Source organism: Homalodisca vitripennis, chromosome 4, assembly GCF_021130785.1.
Source record: "Homalodisca vitripennis isolate AUS2020 chromosome 4, UT_GWSS_2.1, whole genome shotgun sequence".
Lineage (NCBI taxonomy): Eukaryota > Metazoa > Arthropoda > Insecta > Hemiptera > Cicadellidae > Homalodisca > Homalodisca vitripennis.
The window spans coordinates 191,205,344-191,231,033 of NC_060210.1; the positions used below are offsets into that span (position 1 = coordinate 191,205,344).

At 32.4% G+C, this 25,690-nt stretch overlaps 1 protein-coding gene across 2 annotated transcripts; it reads left to right on the plus strand.

The window, feature by feature from the left end:
* The first annotated feature begins 776 nt into the window (after positions 1–776).
* LOC124360825 (protein Spindly-like) lies at positions 777–16,279 on the plus strand. 2 transcript variants are annotated; one of them, XM_046814761.1, is made up of 10 exons: positions 777–934; positions 2,605–2,674; positions 6,321–6,482; positions 8,820–8,981; positions 9,991–10,170; positions 10,833–11,039; positions 12,152–12,250; positions 12,907–13,019; positions 13,774–13,946; positions 15,852–16,279. In XM_046814761.1, the coding sequence occupies exons 2-10, from the start codon at positions 2,627–2,629 to the stop codon at positions 15,995–15,997; spliced, it is 1,290 nt and encodes a 429-aa protein (XP_046670717.1). In that variant the 5' UTR covers positions 777–934; positions 2,605–2,626; the 3' UTR covers positions 15,998–16,279. The 2 variants fall into 2 exon arrangements, with proteins under 2 accessions (XP_046670717.1, XP_046670716.1); XM_046814760.1 differs by having other exon boundaries at positions 780–926.
* The last annotated feature ends 9,411 nt before the right edge of the window (positions 16,280–25,690 follow it).

Below are 25,690 nucleotides of genomic sequence, written 5' to 3' on the forward strand. Positions count from 1 at the left end.
TGGATAGGTTAACAACGTAGCTATGGTGAGGACTGGTCCAATGTGAATGATAAGCTAGTTCCTTTTCACCTTCCACTTCTTGCAATGTATGAAATCTGACACTGTAACATTAAATCAACACTTCCCACCGTAGCTACGTTATGTTTAGAAAACTTGGTTGCTCCGCCGTGCTTTGGAATCTTGTCTAAAACATCTTAATACACTAAATTGTGCACCCGATGATACAATAAGACCAACTTTTCACCTAGATTACATTGGGTGTCTGCTTAGTAATTTGACATACAGCTCCTCTGCAGTCTAGGTATGTCTGATCTCGAAACTATATGTAAACAGTTCGTTTTGATATGATCATTTACGTTTACTTCAGAAATATGTACCCAGTATTAACGAATTCTTCTGGCATATTTTGTTAAAAAGCACCGTATCTGGCATTGTTTTCTAAAATAAATTCCAATAGGATTATGTCCGATTTTCCATATACAATATATGACGTTTTTATTTTAGTAGAGTACTTTAAATTTGCGGTATTTAGTTTTTAACCGTTTTATGGTATAGGACGGTATTAGAGTGTAAATTGATCGACGGTAGGATGCAGGAATACGTATTGGTTTGAAGTTGATGGCTTAGAAGGTAATCAAGATAAAAGTTTAGCCCTGGGAATTTTCAGCACAACAGTTGTCATTGGCAAACATGTAACATATGTTTGAAATTTACAAAAACTGTGCAAACAAACCGGATGCTAACTCTCAGCTCGCGGGTCGGGATGGTTCGCGAGTTGGCTGAGTTATCAATGAACGATATCTATCAAGTCGATCTAACATAGATATGTTTAAACATTTAACACGGCTCATGTCACCACATGATCTGACATGTCATCATCGGTTCGCTTACAATCTGTGCGTTACAACTTGTGACTGCAAAAGAAATTAAACAAGTAAGTTAAGTTAAAGTAATTAAGTGAACAATTTAGTATCATGTAGCGCTTTATACATTGTATTAGATTTAGATTAAAGTAAAATGTTCAGGACTAGACTATTTTATTTATTTTGCGAGGTAATTCAATACTTCAGCCCTTCATATTTTCTTATGTAAACCTGATATTTTATATCTTCATCTGCAAGTAAAACTACTATTTTAGTAATATAGAAATTAACTTTCAACAGTTTGTTTTAATGTTACCAATGGGTTAAAACACAAAAAAGGGATTATAGATATTTATGAGGGAACAATGTACAAATAAGCTAAGGAAAATGGCAAATAAAAGTACTAAATTAAGTAAGATAATAAAGGACCTTTTGAAATAGAGTAAGAATTCACCATAAAGAAAATCTAAAGCATTATACATTTCAAATAAGAAAGAAATAACATCACAATGATATAAATGTTATTGTTGGTGCAGATAATAATTAAGATATTAGTCACATGCCAAAATTACGTTGTGACCAAAAACTTAATCGATTTTTATTATTTGACTAGTAGTAATATATTTGTTCTTTCTATAAGAATTTATGAGCAGAGTACGATAAGCGGACCCGGTTTTTATATCACGCATTACAATCATTGATACCTTATATATCATAACAGAACTGTCAATCGATATCAACATATCTAAAATATTAAATTAAAGTCACATGTTTCAATTAATAGAAATAGTTTAAACATTTATGTAGTGTCATGAATAATGAAGGAACCATAACCATTAATCAAACGATAAATTAAGATAGGTGACAGGAAAAATGTCATTTTAATAATAAAGAAAATGTAATAACAAAACAAACATCTTGAAACCAAGAAAGACTCGGTAAATAATCTTTAAGTGTTATTTCATTTAGTTTTCTTAAGTTAACTATCTTTTTTTATTTAAAACAAATTACTTATAGAACAAATTGTGTTTAGAATATTACAATGTGTATACAGTTGGTAGAGAAGATTTAGTTACTATTCAAATTAATTACTATTGGTTGATTATATCAATGTGAATAATAATTAAATATTGTTTGGTAATTTTGTTATAAAAACCGGGTCAGCTTATCGTACTCTACCCGAATTTATTGTCTAGGAGTAGTTTGTATTGAGCTTGAGCTTAGTGAATATTTTACATAATAACAATGTTGTCATGTGTATGCTATTTTGGCCAGTAAAGATGGGAAATACTGTTATTTGTCTATAACCCTTTACCAAGCTAACAAGGTTGTGTGTTGGCTGCTTATACTGCAGTCCTGGAATCATACCTATTTGCTGCAGAGTAGACAGGGACTTTGCATGTGGTCGTGAGGATTAACCAAAAGGCTAGAGTAATTTTAATGTCATAGGCCTTTTCCTGATTAGGAATAATGACATGCCAAAAGCCTGAACATCCATGACCACAAAACCACACAGTAGAAAAAATATTGACATGACTCAATGTATGCTTGCAAGGACTTCACTTACCTTGTACTTCAAAAATGTTTGGTGGTCTGTACCTGTAAATTTGATAGAACTAACACAGTATTTAAGTAAATAATTAAATAACATTATCAGACCTGTATCAGAATGTGGGAGCATTATCCTCAAATATAATTTAAAACCGTTGGGAAATAATATATTTTAATTCTATTGTTTTAGAGGCAAATTGGAAGATTTTTCAATGGAAGCCAAAGCAAGAGATTTGGTTTTAATGGAAGAAAAATACGAGGTGAGTTATGACAATGGTACTTTTTGCTTGTATTAAAAAACTGGGTGTGACACTTCTTTTTTACTTAAAAGAACTGCAATACTGAGCACTGTGGAATGTTTTTTTTATCCATGCAAATGTTTACCCTCACACTGGGACACATAAGTTTTAAAGAATTTGGGAGGTAGTGTAAGTTTTAGCATTATGTGAGGGATTAGCAGTGTGACCAGTTTTGGGTAAGAACAATTTGACCTATCTCCCTACAGTTTGAATCTTGCTCCTGGCTATTAACATTTTAAGACAGCTACTTTGTAAGGAACCTGGAGAAAATCCTAATGCATCAATAAAGAGCTGCCAGAATCATCTTTTCCCCTTCTCTTTCTTAACCAAAATGCCAGTCGTTGACCTGCTCGTGCATGACAAATCATTACCCAGACGTGTTTATGTACAATACAAGGCGTGCTTCAAAATTACGCTTAGATTGGTCCAAAGCACACCGTATGAGAAGGATGTCGAAGCTCTGCATCTTCCAGATGACCTGAAAGCAAGGAAAACACATGAAGACTGCATGAAATATGTCCACACTTAGGCAACTTCAATTTCGACTTTATTTCCAGCATTTGTTTCTTCTTGCATTTAGCGCATGCTGTTGAAAGCATGCCATTGACGCAAACCTAACCTTAGCCAACATTTATGCACCTCTGTTAACTTGAAGCAGGAAGTATTAGTCATTGCGGACAACCGAGATGATGTGATTGATTTTACACTTTTAATCGACATGTCATACTTTTGGCCCAGTAAGCGTTATACAGCTTTATTTTATATGTATAAAATTTATCCTTCCTTCGAATCCACAGAACTTGATGAGGCCTATAGTCCTCAATCCAGTGTTACTTTATCTGAACTTATTCAGCAATAATATATATATATATATATATATATATATATATATATATATATATATATATATATATATTTACTCGTTTATTTAGAGGTTTGAATCCTCACTTTCTTTTTCTTCATATTTCTTGTAAATATTTATACAGTTTATCTGAAGATGTGTACTAGATATATGATAATTTATAAATGTTTTAAATTATTATGCAATGGCTTTTTTCTCAAAAATAATAAACCCATTTGTGTATATGTGTGTGTGTGTGTGTGTGTGTGTATATATATATATATATATATATATATATATATATATATAATCTATTCATATGGAATCAAAATAGAATAAACTTTATAAACAATACAAACAACTACACTAAATGACCATGTGGAGTGGAAAGTTGTGTCGTAAGATGATAAAAAGTTTTTATTCTGCGAACATTGTAGCATGTGACTATAAAATTGACTAGATTTGTCAGAAAAGCATCATGCTACACAGCACAACTTGTGTAAAATCGCCAAAGTGTGAACATAAAGAATGGTTTATTACTTTACCTATTTTCAAATATTTTTAAAATAGCTAAAGTTATACCGATTCATAAAGCTGACGAATATACCGATTAAAAGTAATTTCCGACCGATATCTCTGCGAAGTGTTTTGTCTAAAATATTGGAAAAAAATAATATAAGAACAGCTGGGTTGAATATCTCTTTAACTCATGATATTATGTCGAAGAATCAGTATGGATTCCGGTCAGACAAAAACATTTCAAATGCTCTATTCGATGTCTGCAGAGAAATTAAATCAAGCAATAGCAAGTCAGGAGCGTCTAATGTTAATTTTTTTTAGATCTAAAAAAGGCATTTGATTCTGTAAACAGGAATTAAGCTCTTAGATAATCTCTAGGCTTGTGGGTGTTCGGGGCGGCACTCTTTTCGTGGTTTCCAGTCCTACCTCACAGATAGGCGACAGATAACAACGGATCTGTGGTGTCAACAGCGATCAAATGCCCATTAAATTACGGAGTGATCCAAGGAAGCACACTTGGGCCCATTTTATTTCTATTATATATCAATAATTATATCTAAGTTGAATATAACAAGTAAATTAGTTCTTTTTGCCGATGACACTCGTATTTTAACGCGGGGAAAGACCTGGAATGAAGTACGATTAAATGCTCTAAGTGAATTGGCAATAGTGAAAAACATGGCTCGATCAAAATATTTTAAACACTAAACATTTCAAAAACTAAATTTATGCCAATTTCGTTGTCTACACAATCAGATTAATGTACTCTCTGACTTGACCATTCACTCTTGTGGAAATTACACAAACACTAATTGTAACTGTGGAAATATACAGCGTGTTAGCAGCTACAAATATCTGGGAATCATAATTGATAATCGTATGAAATGGACGGAACATGTTGAGTATTTGAAAAACAGATTAAGGAAATATATTTTTGCTTTTAAAGAGTTAACAAATATTCTGAACGTAAACGAAAATTAGAGTAGCTTATTTTGCATTTGTGCAGTCAATTCTGTCTTTTTTGGTATTATTGCGTGGGGTGGAGCAAATAAAACTTTAATTCATAACCTTAGTATAATATTCAAAAATCAATATTAAAAGCTGCTTTTAGGAAGAGTAAGCGTTGCCCGACCAGTACCCTATTCCAAGAGACTAGAGTTTTTACGGTCAGACAAATTTTCATTAAAAACTGTATTAATACACACGTTCAATAATTTTACCGAAATATTTATTCCAATTACTCATAATTACAGCACTAGATACTCTAGAAACATAGCAATTACTACCTCCAATCTTATTAAATCTTTTTCAACTACTAATTGTTATTACATTTCTCAACTACTCTACCGAAATTTGTGCTTATAATATGAAGGCGTAGAACTTTTTTTCAAAACAACTGCATTATCGACTTTTAAAAGGAAAGTGTCGGAGCTGCTTATCAGTCTCAGTGACGAGGAAGTCGAGGCCCTCATTGTGACCGGGTGCAACAGGCGGACCTGACCTTGACCCCCCCCTCACCTACCCCTCGGTCATTGCGTCATGTATTGTTGCGTCCGGCTGCCCCTGGAAGGAAATAGTTGTATCCGACAGATATTAGATTGTTATGGTTTGATATATTTTTATTTATTCTTTTATTTTTTATTTTTAGCTTAAAGAGGTGGGTTTGTTGTCATCGTTAACTGATTGCTCCAAAACTATAAACATTAATGTATTGTATTTCCTTTTATTGTTTTACTATTTTAATTTTTTCTTAATTACAAAATATTATATCACATATAACTAATTTTTTTTTTCTAAAAATCCGTTCCTATATCGTTGCCATAATGACTCGGGTCTACGCACAGGCTACTTGCCCATGTAGACCCTATTTTTCCCTGATGGAATAGTATTATTGAATATTTTGCAGCCGTTTTTTACCATATTTAGATGATTATCTATTATGTTAATAATGGATGTAGGATTTATAGTAATATAGATACATTGTACGTGTTATTAATTTGTATTTAGGAAATAAATATTATTCATTCATTCATTCATTCACCTTTCTATGGCCTGGATGAGTTCTTAAACTAGAGGACCAAGTAACACAGAAAATAAACCCTGTATTATTATTTTAATCTCTTGATGGTGTTGTAATTCTCACATAATTTGCAAATAAAGAATATGTTTAGTTGCCTTACAATTATTAAAATTTATTTCTAAATTAAGTAGTCTACATTAGTTATTGCTATATGACTTTTGTTCAAGGCACTCAATCAGGAACTCTATGAAGTGAAGAGGAAAGTTGAAGTCATGGATAAAGTAATATCGGAATATGAAAGTGAATTGTCATTTTTAAGTGACCAAAGAAGTGAAGACCAATCAAAACTAAAGTGTACAAAAAACGAGTTAGAGTATGCAACATCAAAGGTGAGGATCTACCGTAGGTATCAAGGTGTTATGTGTACCGTAATCAACATCCTGTGTTCAGGTATATTCAACTAATTCAGCTTAGAGTATAAGAGAGTGGAATAATACCAATTATAACATTACAAGCACAAGGTATTATGTGTACTGTAATCAACAATCTGTGTTCAGGTAGCTTCAAATAATTCTTCCTTAGAGGATAAGAGAGTGGAAATAATACTAATTATTAAATTACAAAATCCTTTCCTTAATTGAAAGATTGTAATTATCTAGAATGATTCCTTAATCAGAAACCCTTTACAGAGATACATTTTTATAGTTGGCATATCCCATGGAGCAGGGGTTTTTAACTTTTTAAACTTTGTACCTCCCTTAGTACACTGACATTTGGTTACGCCTCCCCTATATCAACATCACCTTATGTGGTCAACAAAAATAGTAACATTTTAATTTGTGGGTTAGGTTATAGGTTAGACTTGCACGTTTTAAAATAAATAGTTGATACATTTCTTACAATACGTTTAATATTACCTCAATTTTGTTAATAACTGGTTATAATTGTGATAAAGCACTACGCAAGTAACTTTCGATATCAAGTCTTGCTTAAAATATTGACTTTCTAGATAAGCCAAATTTTAAAATCCAGGCTCACGGAGATATGTGGATAAAAATTGCATCAACAAATTTGCGGCTTCCAAAGCAACAGGAAGCTTCGGTAAACAGGAAGATAACTCAACCAAAAGTCTTTAACAACCATGTTTTGAAATCTCTCTTATTTAGTTATGAAAAACTGGGTTGTATGCTTTTACAATGCAAATTGACTTTGGCTCCTGGACAATGCACATTCAACATACATTTATTTTGAAGTAATTCAGATACACTATACTAGTAACTCCTTGTAGTACATGTGTCTGGTAGTAGAATCGTGATAAGCAGTGTTATATGGCAGAGGTCTGTTACTAGCTGTTGGTACTGGAAAGGTACTAGGTACCTTTATAGATTTTTTATTATTTAGTAAAAGTTTTTTTTGTAGCTGCGTGCATTTATTATAGACTAGCTGTTACCCACGGCTTCGCACGCAAATCTTAAGAACCGAAGTCCTTATATTACTTAGTAAAAGCAATTATGCGCGATTGGCTGCGGGTAACAGCTAGTTCGTCAATAAATTCGTAGTATTTTATAACGAAAACTCTTGATTTTCAATAAAATACCAAATACCCAGATACCCACGGCTTCGCACACGATTTCCTTCAGAAAAATTGGGACATAGGAGGCATATTTCTTTTGAACGTCGTTATTACCCTTCTGAGATAAATTATAGTCACTGTAAGATACTCCAAGCTCATGATCTATTTAAGATTTAAATGTTAAAACAATCTCAATATGCACCTGTGAAATAACTGGAATTTTTTCTCCAATATTCTATGATTTTTGTATACAATTGAACTATATTAGACCATCGTGGACACGAGTCAAAAAGTTACAATTATATACAATGTAATAAATGATGGCGCTCAATGTAATTTTGAAACGAAAATAGGCATATTTTAGGTACATATTATTACAGTCTAATGATTATGAGCTTCAGATGTTAAGCGAAATTGCGTATGGTTTTTATTTTAGGCTTTGCACGTGTATCACTTCTGGATCAAATTAGTTATATCTCCGATGCCATGATTGAGCTTGCTTTGTTGTCTCGATCGAGAGAATATGTACACACGGAGTTTCGAGAACCATACTTCTGTCAAAAAAAAACAACTAAGGTTGGTTTTATAACATTCTTTATATTTGTAGCCAACGTAAGATAGTAATTTTGATATCTGCATTGCTCTTCTGATCAAGCATGAGCATGGTTTATATTAGATAAATATTGCAGTTAAAGATGGATTTTTACGTCAAACTTGAATTGTATTGTCTGGATAGTAAAGTATATGTTTAACAGTGATTGCAGAAACAGAAAATTTGCTGTTTCTCTTAAGCTTTCTCTATGCTTTCAAACTATAAGTGTAAAGAAATTTAAAATAATAATTAAATTATAAAAACATATATTTCTTTTGTCGCATTATATATGTTTACAAAGAACAGCTGATTAAATTTGAAAAGGCTCTTTCACTTAATAACATATGTTTGCTGCAATGCATTTCTTACGGGTATTTCTGTAACTTTTAGAGACCAGTGGGGTGGAATCGGGAACGGGATAAAAAGTATCCTATGTCCTTCTTCTCCCAGTTCTTAGCTACCTCCTTACCAATTTTCAGCCAAATCGGTTCAGCCGTTCTTGAGTTATAAATAGTGTAACTAACACGACTTTCTTTTATATTATTTTCATCTATGTTTCAGATACAAGAACTAGAATCCTTACTGGAAGAGGAGAAATTAAATAATCATATGTTAAGAATAGAAATAAGTGAGAGAAAAGATAAAGTTAATGATGAAAAAGTAGTAAATGCTCCTAATGAAGAGGAAATAACTGGTTTTAAAGAGCAAATACAAAAGTTAGAGGTAAGTGGTTTTGGTTAACCATATTAATATGTAAAATATAAGTTTAGTGTTTGGATTGACCATACTCACGATAGTGCAAACAGGAGAAATGGTAGGCGTGAAAGTCTTAACAACTCGGAGACAGTTTTATAGTTCCTAATTTTTCTACATTTCTTCGAATATATTCATTTTCCATTGTCATAAATGGATTATGTCCAAATGATTGTGTCTTGCAATCGTTTGTGTACTAAGAATAATATGCACAAGAAGAGAAAGAAAGGTTATTTAAAGCATGTTACTGAAATTTGTTTCATAATTTATAGAGACAAAAAACCCCACCCTATAGAGACCCTTGTCAGCCAACCTGGTAGCACGAGTTCTTGTATAGAGCAGTGCTAGTTCTGTATGTTGCAGTGCTAGTTCTGTATGGTGCAGTGCTAGTTCTGTGTGGTGCAGTGCTAGTTCTGTATGGTGCAGTGCTAGTTCTGTATGGTGCAGTGCTATTTTTGTATGGCATAGAGCTAGTTTTGTATGGTGCAGTGCTAGTTCTGTATGGTGGTGCTATCTGGTGTCTGTTACTGGTAAAACACATGTTCAGGTGTGGTTGTCATTATGCAAGACAGATACCATATGCCTATCAACATGTTAATAAGGTTAATTTTCCAACATGCATGAGATTTATTTTAGTTCATTTAATTTTCAATTCCAATGTATTGTTAAAATTTATGTTTTATTTGGCTGTTTGGATTAGTTCTAACAAGTCTGTTGACATTGTTAGTGTTTTAGTTCAATATATGTCTACGAGATATTCCATGTTTGTGTTGTGTTGTAATATTAGAGGAGGGAAACTTATTATTATAATTTGTTCCTGATTAAAAATGACATAGAAAATACTTATTTGGTAATTATTTTTTTAGTTCTCCTCCAGATGTATCAGTTGATAACCAATTTTAAGATCAATCACACTTTGTCGTTTTCGTATAATAGTTTAAACAAAGCCATTTTTTTTAATCATGACTTGTATTTTTAGTCAGAGCAAGAGGATTCACAAATAAAAATTAACAAACTTGTAGAAGAAAATAGTGAATTGGTAGATGCTAATTGTCAGCTGAAACGTGAAAGGCAAATATTGCAAGATGAATTAACTGAAATTAAGGAGCTTCTTCAGCAGAAAACTAATGATCTACAAAATGTCAAAACATCTCTTGAGGTAGGTTTATAGGTAACTTAATATAAATGTTAGTACATAGTTTTAGTATTTGGGAAATGGGGGTCATACTCTATAATTTTATTTTATTAGTAGAATGGGTCAGCTAAATTTATGGTCTGTTATTTCATTTGACTATGTTTATTAAACACACAGTAAGTCATGTGCGGATTATATACTCAGAAAAGATGTAAAACCGTGTATGTTTTACAAATATAATAATAAAAGTCTTTCTATATTTTCTACGGATAATTAGAATAAAATGTAAATCTCATGAATACTTTTCTGTGATTGTAGTTCTTAAAAAGGGAGAGGAATTGGTGCACCTGAATTATAGTCAGCTGATTTAAATTATAAAAAATAGCAGATGGCTAAAGCATGTTTTAAATTATCTGTAAATAATTTACGTTAAATTTATGTAAACCTCACTGTAAATGGTAAAACAGTAAGAATTATCACACATGGTATCATCAGTATTTGAACAGACTTTAATTTACGTCCTTACCTAAACATGTAAACTATTATTTTTTGTAAACAAAAAATTAGCATTTATCAAATCTTATGATATATTAATAAAGAATGTTACATATAAATAATTTACTATAAATGTTGGAGACATGTACAGATTTGAATATTTAGTGGAATTGATGTTTGGTTTCTTCCAGAGTGTCAGAGAAGAGAAAGCATTACTGAGCACTGAAATGCAAGTTCTGAAGGCTGCTGACACACATGCTCCAAGAGGCAATTCTCTATTCGCTGAGGTGGAAGAAAACCGACAGAAAATGGCTGCCCAGAGAGAGCTATTAAAAATGAAATACTTAAATCTAAAAAAAGAGCTTAGCCAAAAGCAATCTGAAAACAATAAATTAAAGGTAATATATATATATATATAAAATAAAGATTTATGATCAAAAATACTCACTATTCCGTGGCATGAACATGGATATCTCACTTGCTGGACTAGAATGCTACAATTAGGCCTACATCATAAAACTCTTTCTTTTGTGTATAAATTATTTAATATTTATATATTTCCGTCAGATATGTTACAGAAACAATGTATATTATGTGATTGGGTACCTGTTAACAGTATATATGTTATATTATCCCGACGTTACTTAGTAAAGATTTGCTTGGGTTGCTCTGAGTCCGATAAATGGTATTCCCTAAGTCTGGCCGATGGATCATGTTGTAAACCATATTTCAGTGAAACTTGTGTTTTATCTTTTTTGGGATTGTATCTCAAGGTTAGAAGAAGATGATATTAAATAGGTCTAATTGAGATGCTGGTTTAAGTGCAATAAAGACTATACAACTAGAGCAGCCAAAATAGTGAGATGACATTTAAGTGTTTCCATATAGCTGCTGACCACCGTACTGTTCCATATAGCTGCTGTTCAGACGGATCAGTAATTTCTCATACAAGTGAAATTGGCAACAATGTTGGGTACAGAGTGTAGATGGGAGATTAAAACGCAACAGTCAACATAGGACAATTTTGGTGCGGGTCGCTCTAACATATTACCCACATTAAACTCAGCAAATTAACACTTTTGCATGAATTTTATTCTTTAATAAGTCGTATGAAATAGACTAATTTTCTTCATCTGAAACTGAAATAGAGGGAATGATTTGTCATTACTCAAACACTAAGTAGTAATGATAAATCGTAGATATTCATTGAATTCCTTTACTCAATCATAATATGTTCATTCAATAAATTAATAGAACCTGTTATTTTATAAGTCAAGTGTTATTTTTTTTAAGTTGTTCATGTTTGCTCTTTTGGACGGATATTGACAAGATTTTACATTTGTCGGACCTGTGGATTTAATTATTAAATAATTTTTAAAATGTGTTGATTTTCAGTAATTTGATAGTAAAGCAATTTATTTTTTGTAAAGTTTGGCAGCAAGGAAAACTCTTATTTAATATTACAATCAAAATGTTTTCTTTTAGATTAATTTTAATTTTTGTTTTTCAGTTGGAGATTATTAAATTTCGTAGAGAAGAAAAAGAGGACGACAAGAACATTCATCGAGAGTATTCTGAACTTATTCGTACTTATAAAGAAAGAGTTTCAGTAAGTACAAAATATGTTTACAATTGTAAGTAGCGTAAATGTCTTTTGTGTTCTAAGAATCCTTGTCGCAATACAGCACAATTTTCAAGTATCGTGGATTAAAACTTCAACTTTGTTCAGACAGCTACCCTTTTCCCCTATTAAATCCATAAGGTTGTGCTAAGAATTATATATTTCAGCTTTCAACTCTTCTAGGTTTCTCTCATAAAATGGACTCTTTCAACCATGCTGTTGTGAGATATACACAAGTTTGTATTTTACGGTTACTCATCATGTACGCCATTAGCTTCCACTGAACAATCACCATGTTCAAACAACTAAATATGGAGTTGGCCTCTAGATAGTTTTAAGGCCTAATTAATAAAGTGTAAAGCACAATTAGTTTTAATTTTAAAATAAAGTGTTACTTTATTGATTGTTTGAATATCGTGATTTTTATTTGAACTGTTATTATTGTTTTCAATAGTATTTATTTGTAATAGGTTCCTTTTTTGAGGTATCGTTTGTAAAAAGTAAATTTACTAGGTTTAAGCCAAGCTTTGTCCAGCCATTTATAGCACTACAAAATATGTTCAACTTTGTAATGAATGTGATCCTTAAACTGTATATGAAAATAAATAAACTATTGTTGCTCTAAAGCGTTATTATTGTTTAAGGAACTTGAGAAAGACTTAAGAACATTGCAGCAGCGGAACGATCAACCTATTGTATTCTCTGGTGAATTCAGCACTCAGCTACAGTGGTGCAGCACCACTATAGAGAACACTAGGTAAACTCAGTTTTTAGTTTGAAAAGTATATCACATTTTGAAAGTTAAGTTTACAGCGTTAAAAATATTATTTTTCAATGATACTATAAGACCATATATTTTGTCATCACATTTAATTTCATGTATAAAATATTAGACACCGTGCAGTGCCACCATCGGACGAACCGTCTGGTTGGAAAAAGCCTACCCATTCGTAAAGTATAGACACCCGAGTTTGAACGTTAACCACAAACTAACTAATAAAGCTAAATTCTGGGGATTCACACGTTCCAACTAGCAGGTGTAGCCACGGTAAATTATCTTTGATTAAAATCTGTTTAATTAAAGTGGTGTTAAAGACTATAGTTTTAACTTATGTTTACAGAAATAAATGGCATTTAAAATAAAAAATAATGGCTATAAGCTCAATAACTTGACCAATTCTGAGAAGGCTTCTTAACCCTAACTTCACCTGGTAAAATAAAACGTCTTTACGTTACTTTACAAAGAAAAATTAAATTTTTTCCAGCCTCTCAATAATGATAGGCTTCGCTAACGCTCAGCCAATAATTAACAATTTTGAATAAAGAATGTTTAGTCAAGAACCGGGTGAAGCATAAATATTTTACAATTACTATTGTAGTTTTGGAAAAGTACTAAATCACAAATCAGAAAAATTATGTGATCTTCCATCGCAATGCCAAGTGCTTTAAAAATTGTGAGCAACGACATTACTAGTTGAAGTTAAAATTAACTCGTATAAAATTTGTTTCAGGAAAGAAGTTAGAACTTTACAGGAACAATTAGAACAAAGAGGTTCCAATTATGTGTCCCAAGGGAATCAACTGTTCGAGTCCCAGAAGGAGAACCGAAAGTTGAAAAGAATCATATTAAGAATGCAATCCGAGATTGATGAGTTACGATTACAGTTGGATACGCTAAAAGCGGGTAATTTACAGCATATAATTGATAATTTTGTATAATAACATACACTTTAACATATGTTATATTATGTCCTGTAGAAAAATCTTAGGAGTAGGAAAATAGAAGTCACCAACATACTGTATCTGTCCATTATAATGGGTGTGTCCAGAGGTCGTGTGTAGAATCCAGTTGAGAAAATAATGTTACAAAATGATCAGCTGTTATTAACATTTAAGCAAACTGTCAATCAGCAATAGTTTTTGGACTGGTTGAACTTAAGAGTTTGACGTAATCTTGTATTTAATTTGTTGTGTTGCATTGTTTAAAAATCTGTTTTTTTGTTTAGTTGTGTTATATAAAAAGCTGTTAAATGTTTTATTATTTATAGATTTCTGGTTTAGATAATCAGTGTTGTTGGAAACTTGTTTTATTTTATTAACCTTTTGGGGTCCATAGGTGAAGTCAGTCCGACATCGCTATCTCTGCCATTCCGGTCTAAGGCCAGACTCAGTCCAACCTCTGTTGCAACGTGAATATCTAACAAAAAAAGTCATTCTGACTTATATTTGATCGATGCAACATCTCTGTAGATCTTGTGAAAGGGTTTTAAATAACCAGTCACAGGTTACCTATGGATTTACTTCTGGCATTATTGCGATGCTTAGTTGAAAACCTGTGTAGTGTTTATTTTCAGGCAACCGACGACTTGTAGCATCTGCTGCGGTTTGGTTAAACATTTCTTTGGAAGTCGATTGTTTAGGAATAGATACAAATTTATTACGATTATTTAGTTGTCATCAAATAAACATATAAAGTGAGTTTTCTTTTCTGAAATGGTGTCAACAAGGTGATGATAATGTTTTGCAAGACAGTGAGGATGCACTGTTTGATTTTGATAGTTACTATGATGACATTGATCCTGATTTTGCTATTTCTGAGGACAAAAGTGTAATAAGTGGTCGTGATTTAGATAACAACGAGGCTGATCAAAAAACTTCAGCACCAGGTAGGGCTTTTGTTGTTGTTGTTCTCTTAGGACAAGAAGCTTATAAATAGTCCTTAGTGCTGCTTCCGGAGTGACAGGATATTCAGGATGGGTAAGGTTAGGTAGTAGGGGCCCCCTTGAGTTAAATTGATCAACATTCAGTGTTCAAAAAATTTTAAAACGAAACCTTATAAGTTGTAGTAACTTTTGCAACAAATTAACCCAAATGGGGAAACTTAAACATAAACACTTTGTAGTTACTGAGCTTGTTCGTTTATCTACTGATGAAAATTTTCTATAGAAGCTAGTGTTTTCTGATTAAGCCACATTCCATGTAAGGGGGAAAGTTAATGAACAATATGGGGGTATAGGGTAGAGAAGACCATATCAAGTTTGAGACAGCCCCAATGTGTAGAGTTATCTCCTATGACAGACTTATTGGCCTGGTTTACTTCAGTGATAAAACAATAAATGGTCACATTTATGCAGACATGCTAGAAAACTATGCATACCCACATCTTGAAGATAGCCTTGTGTTATTTGTCAGTGGTAGACCTCTACACTGGAACTAAATTATAAGAGGATCAGTTTATAAAAGTTTCTGTCGTCGATGGATTGGGTGTGGTGGTGCCATCTCTTGGTAAAATCATGCCCAGACATAAAATCATGTGATATTTTGTCTGAGGATTTGTAAAAGACCAGGTTTTTAAGTGTATAGCATTAAAAAATAACCTTTTCAAACATTAATGACATTTTTGTGAACAGTGGAAACCATGTTGAATCCAATCCCAAACTGTTTTTTTTTTTTTTTTTTTTTTTTTTTTTTTTTTGGACATTGTGTACGTTTTCTTCAGAACATAAAAATTATACCATATACGTAATATATGGTTTTTGTTTAGTTTTTCCTAATCCTGTTTTGAAGATTATTATTATTTCTTTTTCAGGCAATCAAAATGTAGAAGATGGAATCTCCCCACCAGCTATAGATGTTATTATAGAATATAAAAAACAGAAGTGTGTTCAATTTCAGAAGGTTTTACAAGAACGTAGTGCAACAAAAGTAAAGGAAGACAATGATAAAGAAAACTAATAAGCATTTCATCTACATTCACCTCTAGAACTCAAGATAGTAGTTGTCATTGTCTAATATTAAATTTGTACTGCTCAACAATGTGCACTTTGAGTATTTTTAAATAATAAGTTATAATCAACTCAAAGTGAAGATAGTCCATTGAAAATACTATATTGTACATATTGTATTTTAAAATATTATTCGCTATTCATATGTATATTTTGTAAGAAGAATATTTATTGACTTCTATTGTGTATTAGTATCTCATATTTTTAATAAACCTATTTACTATTTTTTAAACCGATTAAAAATTATTGTCAGACCAACCTCTTATGGGAAAAACATTTTTGTCAATATGAATTCATCTAATTTTTTCCTCTCCACTCCTATTATTCAATGATACATTAACATAATAATTATCTTGTAATTCATGTTGCTTTATATTCTCTTTATTGCATTCTGTAGGCCTAAGACTACCAGGTTAATTTAATTTACATTTGAAGTAATAAACTGTGTTTATTACCTATATCTTGAAAAATCAGAACCCCCCTCCCACTTAGGTATTCACGGTGCTACTGAACTCTTTTAATTAGCTATACCAACTAGGAACGCGTGACTCCTTGTACAAGGTTTTGGTTTATTTATTATTCAAACCTAATAATGCAAATATATTTTTTTTAATTATAAAATATCAGGTGAAAGGTAGACGGACGAGCACGGCAGCACCGAGTCGAGCCTGAGCTGTTGGGCAGAAGAAGTCTCAAGGCCATCTACACTAGAGATGGCTTCAAGTAGCTGGAACCGCTACTTTGTAACCGCTACTCGACTGGTGCGAAAGTAGTCGCTTCGGATCGGGCCATGAAGCGGTACAGCTACTAACGCGCTCCCTGCTACTGCTGCAGTGGTGACATGTGACAAAGCAGTACGACACTGGCGCGCATGGTGGCAAACGCTACAAACTCAGTAGTAAACGCCAAGATTTTAAGTTTGGCGAGCTATAATAACCATAAACTCAACTTGAACGTTACAAAAAATTAAATTTCAAGCAATATTTGAATGTAGTTATTCCATTAACAAAAACCAAAGTGAACATAGTTACAGTTACTGCTACTGCTACATGGCTACAAGTAATCGCTACAATAAACAAGGATTTCAGCTCCGAAATCTAGAGTAGCCGAAAGTAGCCGAAGCGGCTACTTGTAACCGCTACTTCAAAGTAGCCGGAGCCGATGTAGCAGTTACAGCCAAGTAGCCGTTTGGCCCACCTCTAATCTACACCAGGTTTACCATCACTCCCAACCAGGGTGACCAGACCAAATTTTTCAGATAGACGACACACAGAAAAGGAGGACAAATCCATTCACACATACATATTCGAAACTTTATAATTCATTTAATCTGTATGTACATATAAGTGTCTTATATTATGTACTGCAACAGTTTAATTAAAAGAAGTAATATTATTTGGATAAAAACAAAAAAAGTAATATTTATATTGATAAGTTTTGTAAATTTTAAGAAGTGGTAACACTGTGTAAACAATCATCTATTACTGATACTTTACAATTGATGACATTTTTCCTAACAACTCTGGATTCAAAAATATATATTTGTGAAAGTCGTGTTTTTAAAATTGTATTTTACTGCTAATATGCCCTTAATAATGCTGATTTTCAACTTATTCCTCTCATCACTCCAGTGAACGTTAATCATAGAAAATATTCTTCTCAATCAAAGAAAACAAAAATTAATCTTTACGTTCTAATTTGTTAGTATTTGGGCATTTGGCAAAAAATATACACATTTCATGTGAAGCAACTGACTAAAGAAGAGGTTATCTTCGTGTGGATTACCTTTAGATTTTTTGCAAAACCTGTAATTAGTCAAAAAGTGTGTCGTCTGCTACATTAACCCCTCTTTCTTAAAAGGTAGGTTAAACTTGGGAGTAACATTTCAAATTTAAAAGATTTTGATTCCTTATTCAAATTCATCCACCCACTCTGAAACTCATCTAACTGAGTGGTCTATTTCTTTAAATAGTCCTGAAGAGAGGAATAGAGCATTACTACATCATTAACAAAATCACCACAATTTTCAAGCTGTCCCTCATTCCTGATATTTTTCAGTATGCTTCTTACTTTTAAAGGCAACTATTTCTCTCTATGTCTGTCTTGAAGGAACTCTATGTAAGCTCTTACCTCTACAATGGATATCAGTTCTTTTTGGGATCCTTCAATTTTATATTGAAAGACTAATATAAATGTGTGGAGGAACCAAATATAACATTATAAAGCTATAAAACAAAAAGTGGTTTATGCACATAAATTATGAAAATCGGGTCTCTACGTGAGAATTTGGTAATACAAAATTTACTTGTAAAATTGTACATGGATGTATGTCATATGTGTATTTTCTTACTCAAAATGAAATGAACTATACAGAAACAATAAAATAAATTTTGTAATTCATTTTTAAAAAGTTACTTTTTGTTATTATTCCAAAGCTTTTAAACCGTTTTCATAGGCAAAGTTTACAATATTTTTGAAATGTTGTGCTATATCAATATTTATGGTTTATTACTGATAGGAAATAATATTGTAGTTTTCTAAAACCATAAACTATATCTAAACATAGATAATGCGCACCGGTTAGGAATAATTCAAATCCACAACATACTCAGTTACTAAATTAGCTAATCTTTATTATTTTACATTAGCCTGAACATTGCTGAATTATAACGACTAATAACATAAAAGTGAAAAAAATAACGAGGCCTACGTGAAATGAAGTTTAGCCAAACGAACTATAAGACCCTACCCATAGCCGATAATTTATTAGATTTCGATAAAAAGAAAATTTTTTTATTTTAAAATATATTTCTTTGCACTATTAGAAAATTCAACAACACACTAATTATTTAATACGATACTAAAACACGGGTAACATAATACTCCTAAAACTTGTACACGATTCGGCAAAGACAAAACAGAAAGCAACGCCGGCAAGACGGCGTTTACAACAAACGGTTGACATTTTCATTCATTTAGGTTTGGAATAATCACTGGAATTTATTTTTCGTTAGCATTTATTCCCGAATCCAATGTTGCATGAATGAAATCGATACGTTACCGCAGTATTATATAGGAAGTGATTATGTGAAGAAATGTTTGAATGACAAAAGTATGTTATCCTTAGACAATAGACAACTAACAGTTTAACAAGTAGCATATACTTTATATATATATATAATATATATATATATATATATATATATATATATATATATATATATATATATATATATATATAAGAAAAAAAGTGTAACCGATTTTCTCTATTCTTCGTACGTTATTTATTTAATTAAAAATTGATTTTCTTAACGTTTACTTACAATTTTTACTGGCTTATTTTACATCATTACCTTATATATATATATATATATTAGGTTTAGTCGTAGAATGGGTTTGCGAATAAGAAAGCTGTCAGTTTGTTTTTCACGTGACAACGTCTTAAATTAGGTTGCGGCTCGGAGTCACTCATGAAAAAGTGTAACGCCCGGTAACGTTACGATGCCCGTCCAGTGGGTCCGCCGCACGGGATAAAGCAGATAACTGTGGGTCCGCCGCACGGGATAAAGCAGATAACTATGTTTATTCGTGAAAATGTGGAGTGCTTAGATTCGTCATTTACAACAACTACAACAATAAAGGTAAATAATTGTACACTGATATTTCATTATCGTAAACTATGATTGATTGATTAATTGTTAGATTGACACAAAAGTTGAGAAACTGAGTTTATAGGTTATGTAATACTATTGACAAATGTTGATAGTGTTAAGTAAATTATTAGTTTAAATCACTCTGCAATCAATCGTAATTCAGTCGATTGAGAAGAAACAGCGCGTATTGCTAGTCAAACATTTAAAATAACAAATTATAACCTCTAACCTGTCATAACAGTGCGACCAAACAAACGAACTAAACCGACCAATCACCACGCGCGCGGAGTTAGAATTTAACTGTGTTTAGCAAGAATTTCAAATTCCAATTTTAGTAAATGTTTTATTCAACTTTACCATTTACAATAACAAATTTTAATTAATTTCAAATTATGTACAATGTTTTAGTAAACAAAATATATTTCTATAGTTAAAATTTGTGCAATTCTTATTTTCATTCAATTCCTTGTTCCTATTGTGCAATTTAATAATATTCATATCAATAAATATTCTACCGAGAAAAAGACGTTGTCACGTAAAATCTTCGCCCGTAAAACCGACTTTACAGGCAACCATAATTTTTTTAAATTATGATATATTCAAGGTCCGAGACGAACCTGGAAGTTTATTGAAAATATAATACCTTGGTGATGCAGGTTAGATTTAGATTTAGTAAATCTTTTGTATGGATTATCAATAAGACTATTCCTAGTATTATATCTATAGACATTACTTCTTAATATTAATCTCTCATAATTGTCCTTAATAGTTATAATGATGCTTATGATGATGATTTAAAATATATAGATTAACCACAGTCATGATATTCTGGGTTATAAACAATGGTCTACAGCTAGTTCTTGAGTTAACTTTACATATATGAAAAAGCTTTCTTTTGAAGTATTAAAACACTATTTACACCAGAACTGCCTCCCCATAGAATTAGCCCATACTGGATTAGGCTTTAAAAATATGCAAAATATACTGTCTGGACATATTCAATAGGGACGCAGTCCCTTAATTTTCTCAAGATATATATATATATATATATATATATATATATATATATATATATATATATATATATATATAAGTTATTACTCTATATAATTTTATTAACTAGATAACTAATTAAAATATGTACATGCTCATGCAAAACTAACTTACCATCTAGGGTTATGCCCAGTAGGTTAACACTATCTTTAAAAATATTTATATTACTCAAGCTAAATATATTTTTCTGTGTTTTATTTTATGTTAAGCATAACAAGGTTGGCTCAGAAACAACTTATATTAATAAGGATATTGCTTCGCAACTTCATTCAATAATATGTACATAGTGTCTGCTACTTTTACGTAATGTAACAAAATGCCGAACATTTTACATACGGTATTTCTTAAATGACGGAAGGACAACCCGTTAAAAGAACTTATCCTCCAAAACCCTGACGGCGACACCGCATGTCTGGGATTTTGTTTCATCATACAACTAACAGGGCATCTTTGTACAAAAATCCGATAGAAAACAGTGTAAATTTGGAAAATGAGTGATTTTTTTTAAATATTTAGTTTTATACAGTTTATTTCAGTTTTTGAATGATTTTGAGCTCCTTCAAACTAAGAACTGCAACATTTACGCACGGAATACAAAGAGCCGATAACTTCAAGGTTTTGACAAAGTGTGGTGGTTTAATCAGCTGGAAACTGTATAATTTAAGACTGCGTCTTCTTGGAATTTTAATAATGCCTTTAGAAATAGCCAAACCAAATGACACTAAAGGGCTAAATAGTGGTGGTCAGAAAATATCAGGTGGAGTCTGATTAATTGGTGTTGGTGAAACAAGTTGGCTGTCTGGTTCACAATTGGGGACATTTCATTAAAAATAAAAATTGTGCGGTCTGTTTTTAATTTTAAAATGTTTGCCTATACTTACTTATTATTCTTCTCAAATTGAATAGGCTAGATTGTAAATAAATAAAATGTTGTTAAAAAAAATGTTTGCCATCTGAGTGATTATTTTTAAAACAAGTCCTTGAAATTTCAAAATCATTTTGAAGATATCAATATCATTCTAGCATTTAGCCAGAGTTATGATTTGAATATTGTTTGCAAAAATCCCTAAAACGATTCTTATGTCCAAAATATATTGATCTTTCAGGAGTTCTGATTCTGTACTGCTTTTATATTTTAAGGGTCACTGTACTGCCGGTCAAGATATAACTCAGTTCACGTCACGGATGTTTTTCATTATGAAAACGATTGGCATGGGAATCTTCCAAACTCAGCATCAGAGGCTGCCATGACCACAAAATCTGCCGCAAAAGATTAGTATCAGACTAATTAGTAGGCTCTCTAAAAGCATGAACGATTCAGATACAATATACATACATACTATGTAAATTCACATAGCTTCTATAAGCCAACTATCATTCTTGTTTAGGCTACCTTCAATCTACTAGTACTCCTAGTAATTGATTTTCATTTTATAATTTCCCCCTTCAATATGTTTTTCCGTTTTCTTTTGGTTGATTATTTTAAATTTTTATATTTTCTGTAGTTTCTTCACTCGTACTAATTAACTTTGTGTTTATTACTTTCTTTTTTTAATATTTTGTGTACAAGCTTTTTAACACAACGGTTAACTTTAATTTTGATCATAGTCAACTTTTTTATCACGACTTATAAAATAAACCAACAATATCCAACAGGCCTGTTTCAAATATGCATTTTGGCTAGCACACTTTATGGTGGAAAGTTTTCTCAAAATTAGCGAAGCTTTTCAACTGCTATGGGTAACTTTTAAAGAGTTTTACAGTTGTTATCCAAAGTTAGTCTTCTAGTAGTATTGAGGCACTAGAAGCCTCTCCAGTTTAATCAAATTCACGGTAATGGTCCTCACATTCTCGACTCCAACCCAGAATATATTCTCTTCTAAATTCCTTTGTACACTCCTTTTGTCCATGGACAGAATAAGACCCATAGAACGATCGTATATTTTAATATTAAAAGGAATAAAACGGATGCTATCATTCAACTCATGTGAAGAATTCTTTAACTAAGTTTTATTGGAATCCCAACACATAACCCTACATCCTATGATAACTAACGATAAAGTTCTCCCCTCCTAATAGTATGCTCTCTTTGGATCTGTGGTATTTTACTCTTCTTCCGATTCTGGCCCTTCGGTACTTTCGGCTTTACACGCACTGATAAGTTGCAGCAATTAGATCGCTACAATAAATTTCAGCAATTTATCGTAGCGTCTAAACGACCCTTTACTTTTAAATAATGTTTGCAAGATGCAAGCGCTCACAATATTTTTACGCTGATCGAGAAAGATATGACCATAAATGCTTTTGTATACGCTCAATGTAACCCTAAGGCTATTAATTGTAGTAAGGGTTTGTTAACGAATACTACATTCCCAGTGTGCTATGAGCAGTGGCGGATTATGACCTTAGAGGCCCCTAGGCCCATGTTAACTTACGGCCCCCCTACCTAAAAAAACAGAACTACACAAAATAAAAAAGGTTGGGACTTACAATTAAAACTAAGTTAGTGGCTTTGTACACTTTATAATATTCAAATCATATTAGTGACATTATACATTGATTACATGAATAGTTTTATGTTTTATATTTCCTTACAAATCAACTTTTCTAGCTTTTAATGCAGCAAACTCGTCTACAATATCATCAAAATTCAGTTCATTCAACAGTTCAGCATTTGCAGAAAACCCAACTAGGCTGGACAGCCTGGTGTCAGTGGTTGAGTTGCGTAGGTAATTCTTCACACGTTTGAGAATGCTGAATGAACGTTCTCCCGATGCATTTGAAGACATCATGCATAATAAGATTTTTAGTGCAGTATCAATGTTTGGGAAGAGTGTTGTCAGTTGTTTCTCCCTGATAAATTTTAAATAGTAGGCAGGTAAATGATGTTCTTTTGCGTTTTCTTCTATACCTTCAGCTTCTTCCACAAACGCTATAGAATGGATCAGTTCTTCCCCAAGTTCAGATGTGAGATCCGAGGAACATTTATCCACCAAACCACACGCTTTTTGACGAATTTCTTCATCATTTAGTTTGTCCATGTTATACAAAACACCAAAAACCTCATTTTGATCAAAATAAATTTTTGACCTGTTGTCTAATTCCTGGGTTATATTGTCAATAACAATACAAAATGTATTTACAATCATGTTTTGTTTTCCATCAAAGCTACTGGTATCATTATCAGTGCCATTTAATTCGTCTTCGTCTGACATTCTATTTCTCTTCCCTCTCCTTTTCGTGTCTTCCTCGTAGTTAGCTACCTCACTTTTTATTAATTCCATACCCTTCTGTTCATAGAAATCATATCTCTCTCTAAGGGTCTGTACGTAATCTTTAAGTGATTTATACAGATTACAAACAATTCCCAAGTCAGCACTTGTGCTTTGCATGGTTTTACTAGCAGCGTTGAAACGTTCAAGGATATCATTCCAAACTACCAGTAGTATTGCTATTTCAATTTTGCCAAACGAATTGCATAGACTCAGCTGCAACTCTACATTCTGGTTTTTCTTGTGGGTTCTCCGCTATTTTTTCAAGTGCTGCATGAAACTCCCAGTAGTTAACAATTAAAGCTCTTGACGCATTCCACTTGGCTAACCATCTTGTAGTATTAAGTCTCTTAAGTAAAAGCTTTTGTTTACTATCGCTATCCTTTATAAGGTTTTCAATGGTCACCCACCTTGAAGTTGATGCACTAAAGAAAACATACAGTTCTTGTATAAACATAAATAACTTGGTTGCTTGAAGGCAAGAGCTAGCTGCATGTGTTCCTACTAAATTCAACGAATGAGCGGAACATGGAATGAATTCCGCAAGTTGATTGTGGCCTTTGATTCGTGATTGAAGTCCTGAGTACTGACCAGACATATTCGCGGCATTGTCGTACGACTGGCCTCTCATATCATCTAAAGGTATTTTTAGGGAAGCCAACATGTTCAAAACAACTTCTTCCATTCCGGCACCATTGTGATCGTCTATTCTGATAAAGCTTAAAAATCTTTCTATTGGACACCCATCATCTAAAATGTAACGAACAATAAATGTTAACTGATCGTGATGAATTATATCGGGTGTAGAATCAATACTGATAGAATAGTATTTGCTTAATTTTAACTCCTCGACGATGGTTGAAACAATTTTTTTATGCATTATTTCAGCCAATTCATTGCATATCGTTGTTGACAAGTAACTCACTTTTCCTGTTCCAGGATTGCCATGCGTTTGAAGATGTGCTTTAAAAAATCGTTATACTCAGCTACAACCTCTAGTATTCCCATGAAGTTCCCATTTGTTAAAGAACCAAACACTTCATTCTTAGAACCCCGAAAGGCCAATCCCCGAGACCCAAGGATCTTTATTACGTGAATAACGCGTGATAAAACTTTACGCCAGTAGTCCACTTCTTTCATGTACTGTTGATGCAATGCAGAATCAATTTTACCAAGAACATTTCCTCTCTTAAGAAAAGAAAGGGTGTTATTTCTATGAGCTGAACTTTTTTCATGTTGTGAAAGGCGGCTTACATTCTTCCAATCATTAAATCCATTTGTAAAAGCAGTGTCACAATTAATTGATTCATTGTGAAATAGGGTACAAGGGACACAATAAAAACAACCAGCAGAGTGTGAATACATCAGCCCATTTCCCCCTGCGCGTAAACAGCATGCTCTTGTTGGCATAACGCGTTGTTTTATCTGAATACACACGCTTAGATGTTGAAAAGTCACAATCTGTAATTTTTGGTAGGTGCTGTGGTAAGCTTTTAATTATAATGTCTTTCCTTTCGTTGGTCAATGGCCCCCAACAATTTGGATCAGTTAAATCAAAGTTAACATTCTTTTCTGGTACATTAAGACTACGCTCGTGGTAAATCGGGATTCTAGTCTACTGTACATTGAAAAACTCGTTTTATATGAATAAAACAATTTTATGTA

What these genes read in the sequence shown, in the direction of transcription:
- LOC124360825 (XM_046814760.1), top strand. Translation starts at nt 826, where the DNA reads ATGTTTAAACATTTAACACGGCTCATGTCACCACATGATCTGACATGT. An exon ending in ACTTGTGACTGCAAAAGAAA is followed by an intron (nt 927 to 2,604) that starts TTAAACAAGTAA and finishes CTATTGTTTTAG; the next exon opens with AGGCAAATTGGAAGATTTTT. An exon ending in TAGAGTATGCAACATCAAAG is followed by an intron (nt 6,483 to 8,819) that starts GTGAGGATCTAC and finishes TCTATGTTTCAG; the next exon opens with ATACAAGAACTAGAATCCTT.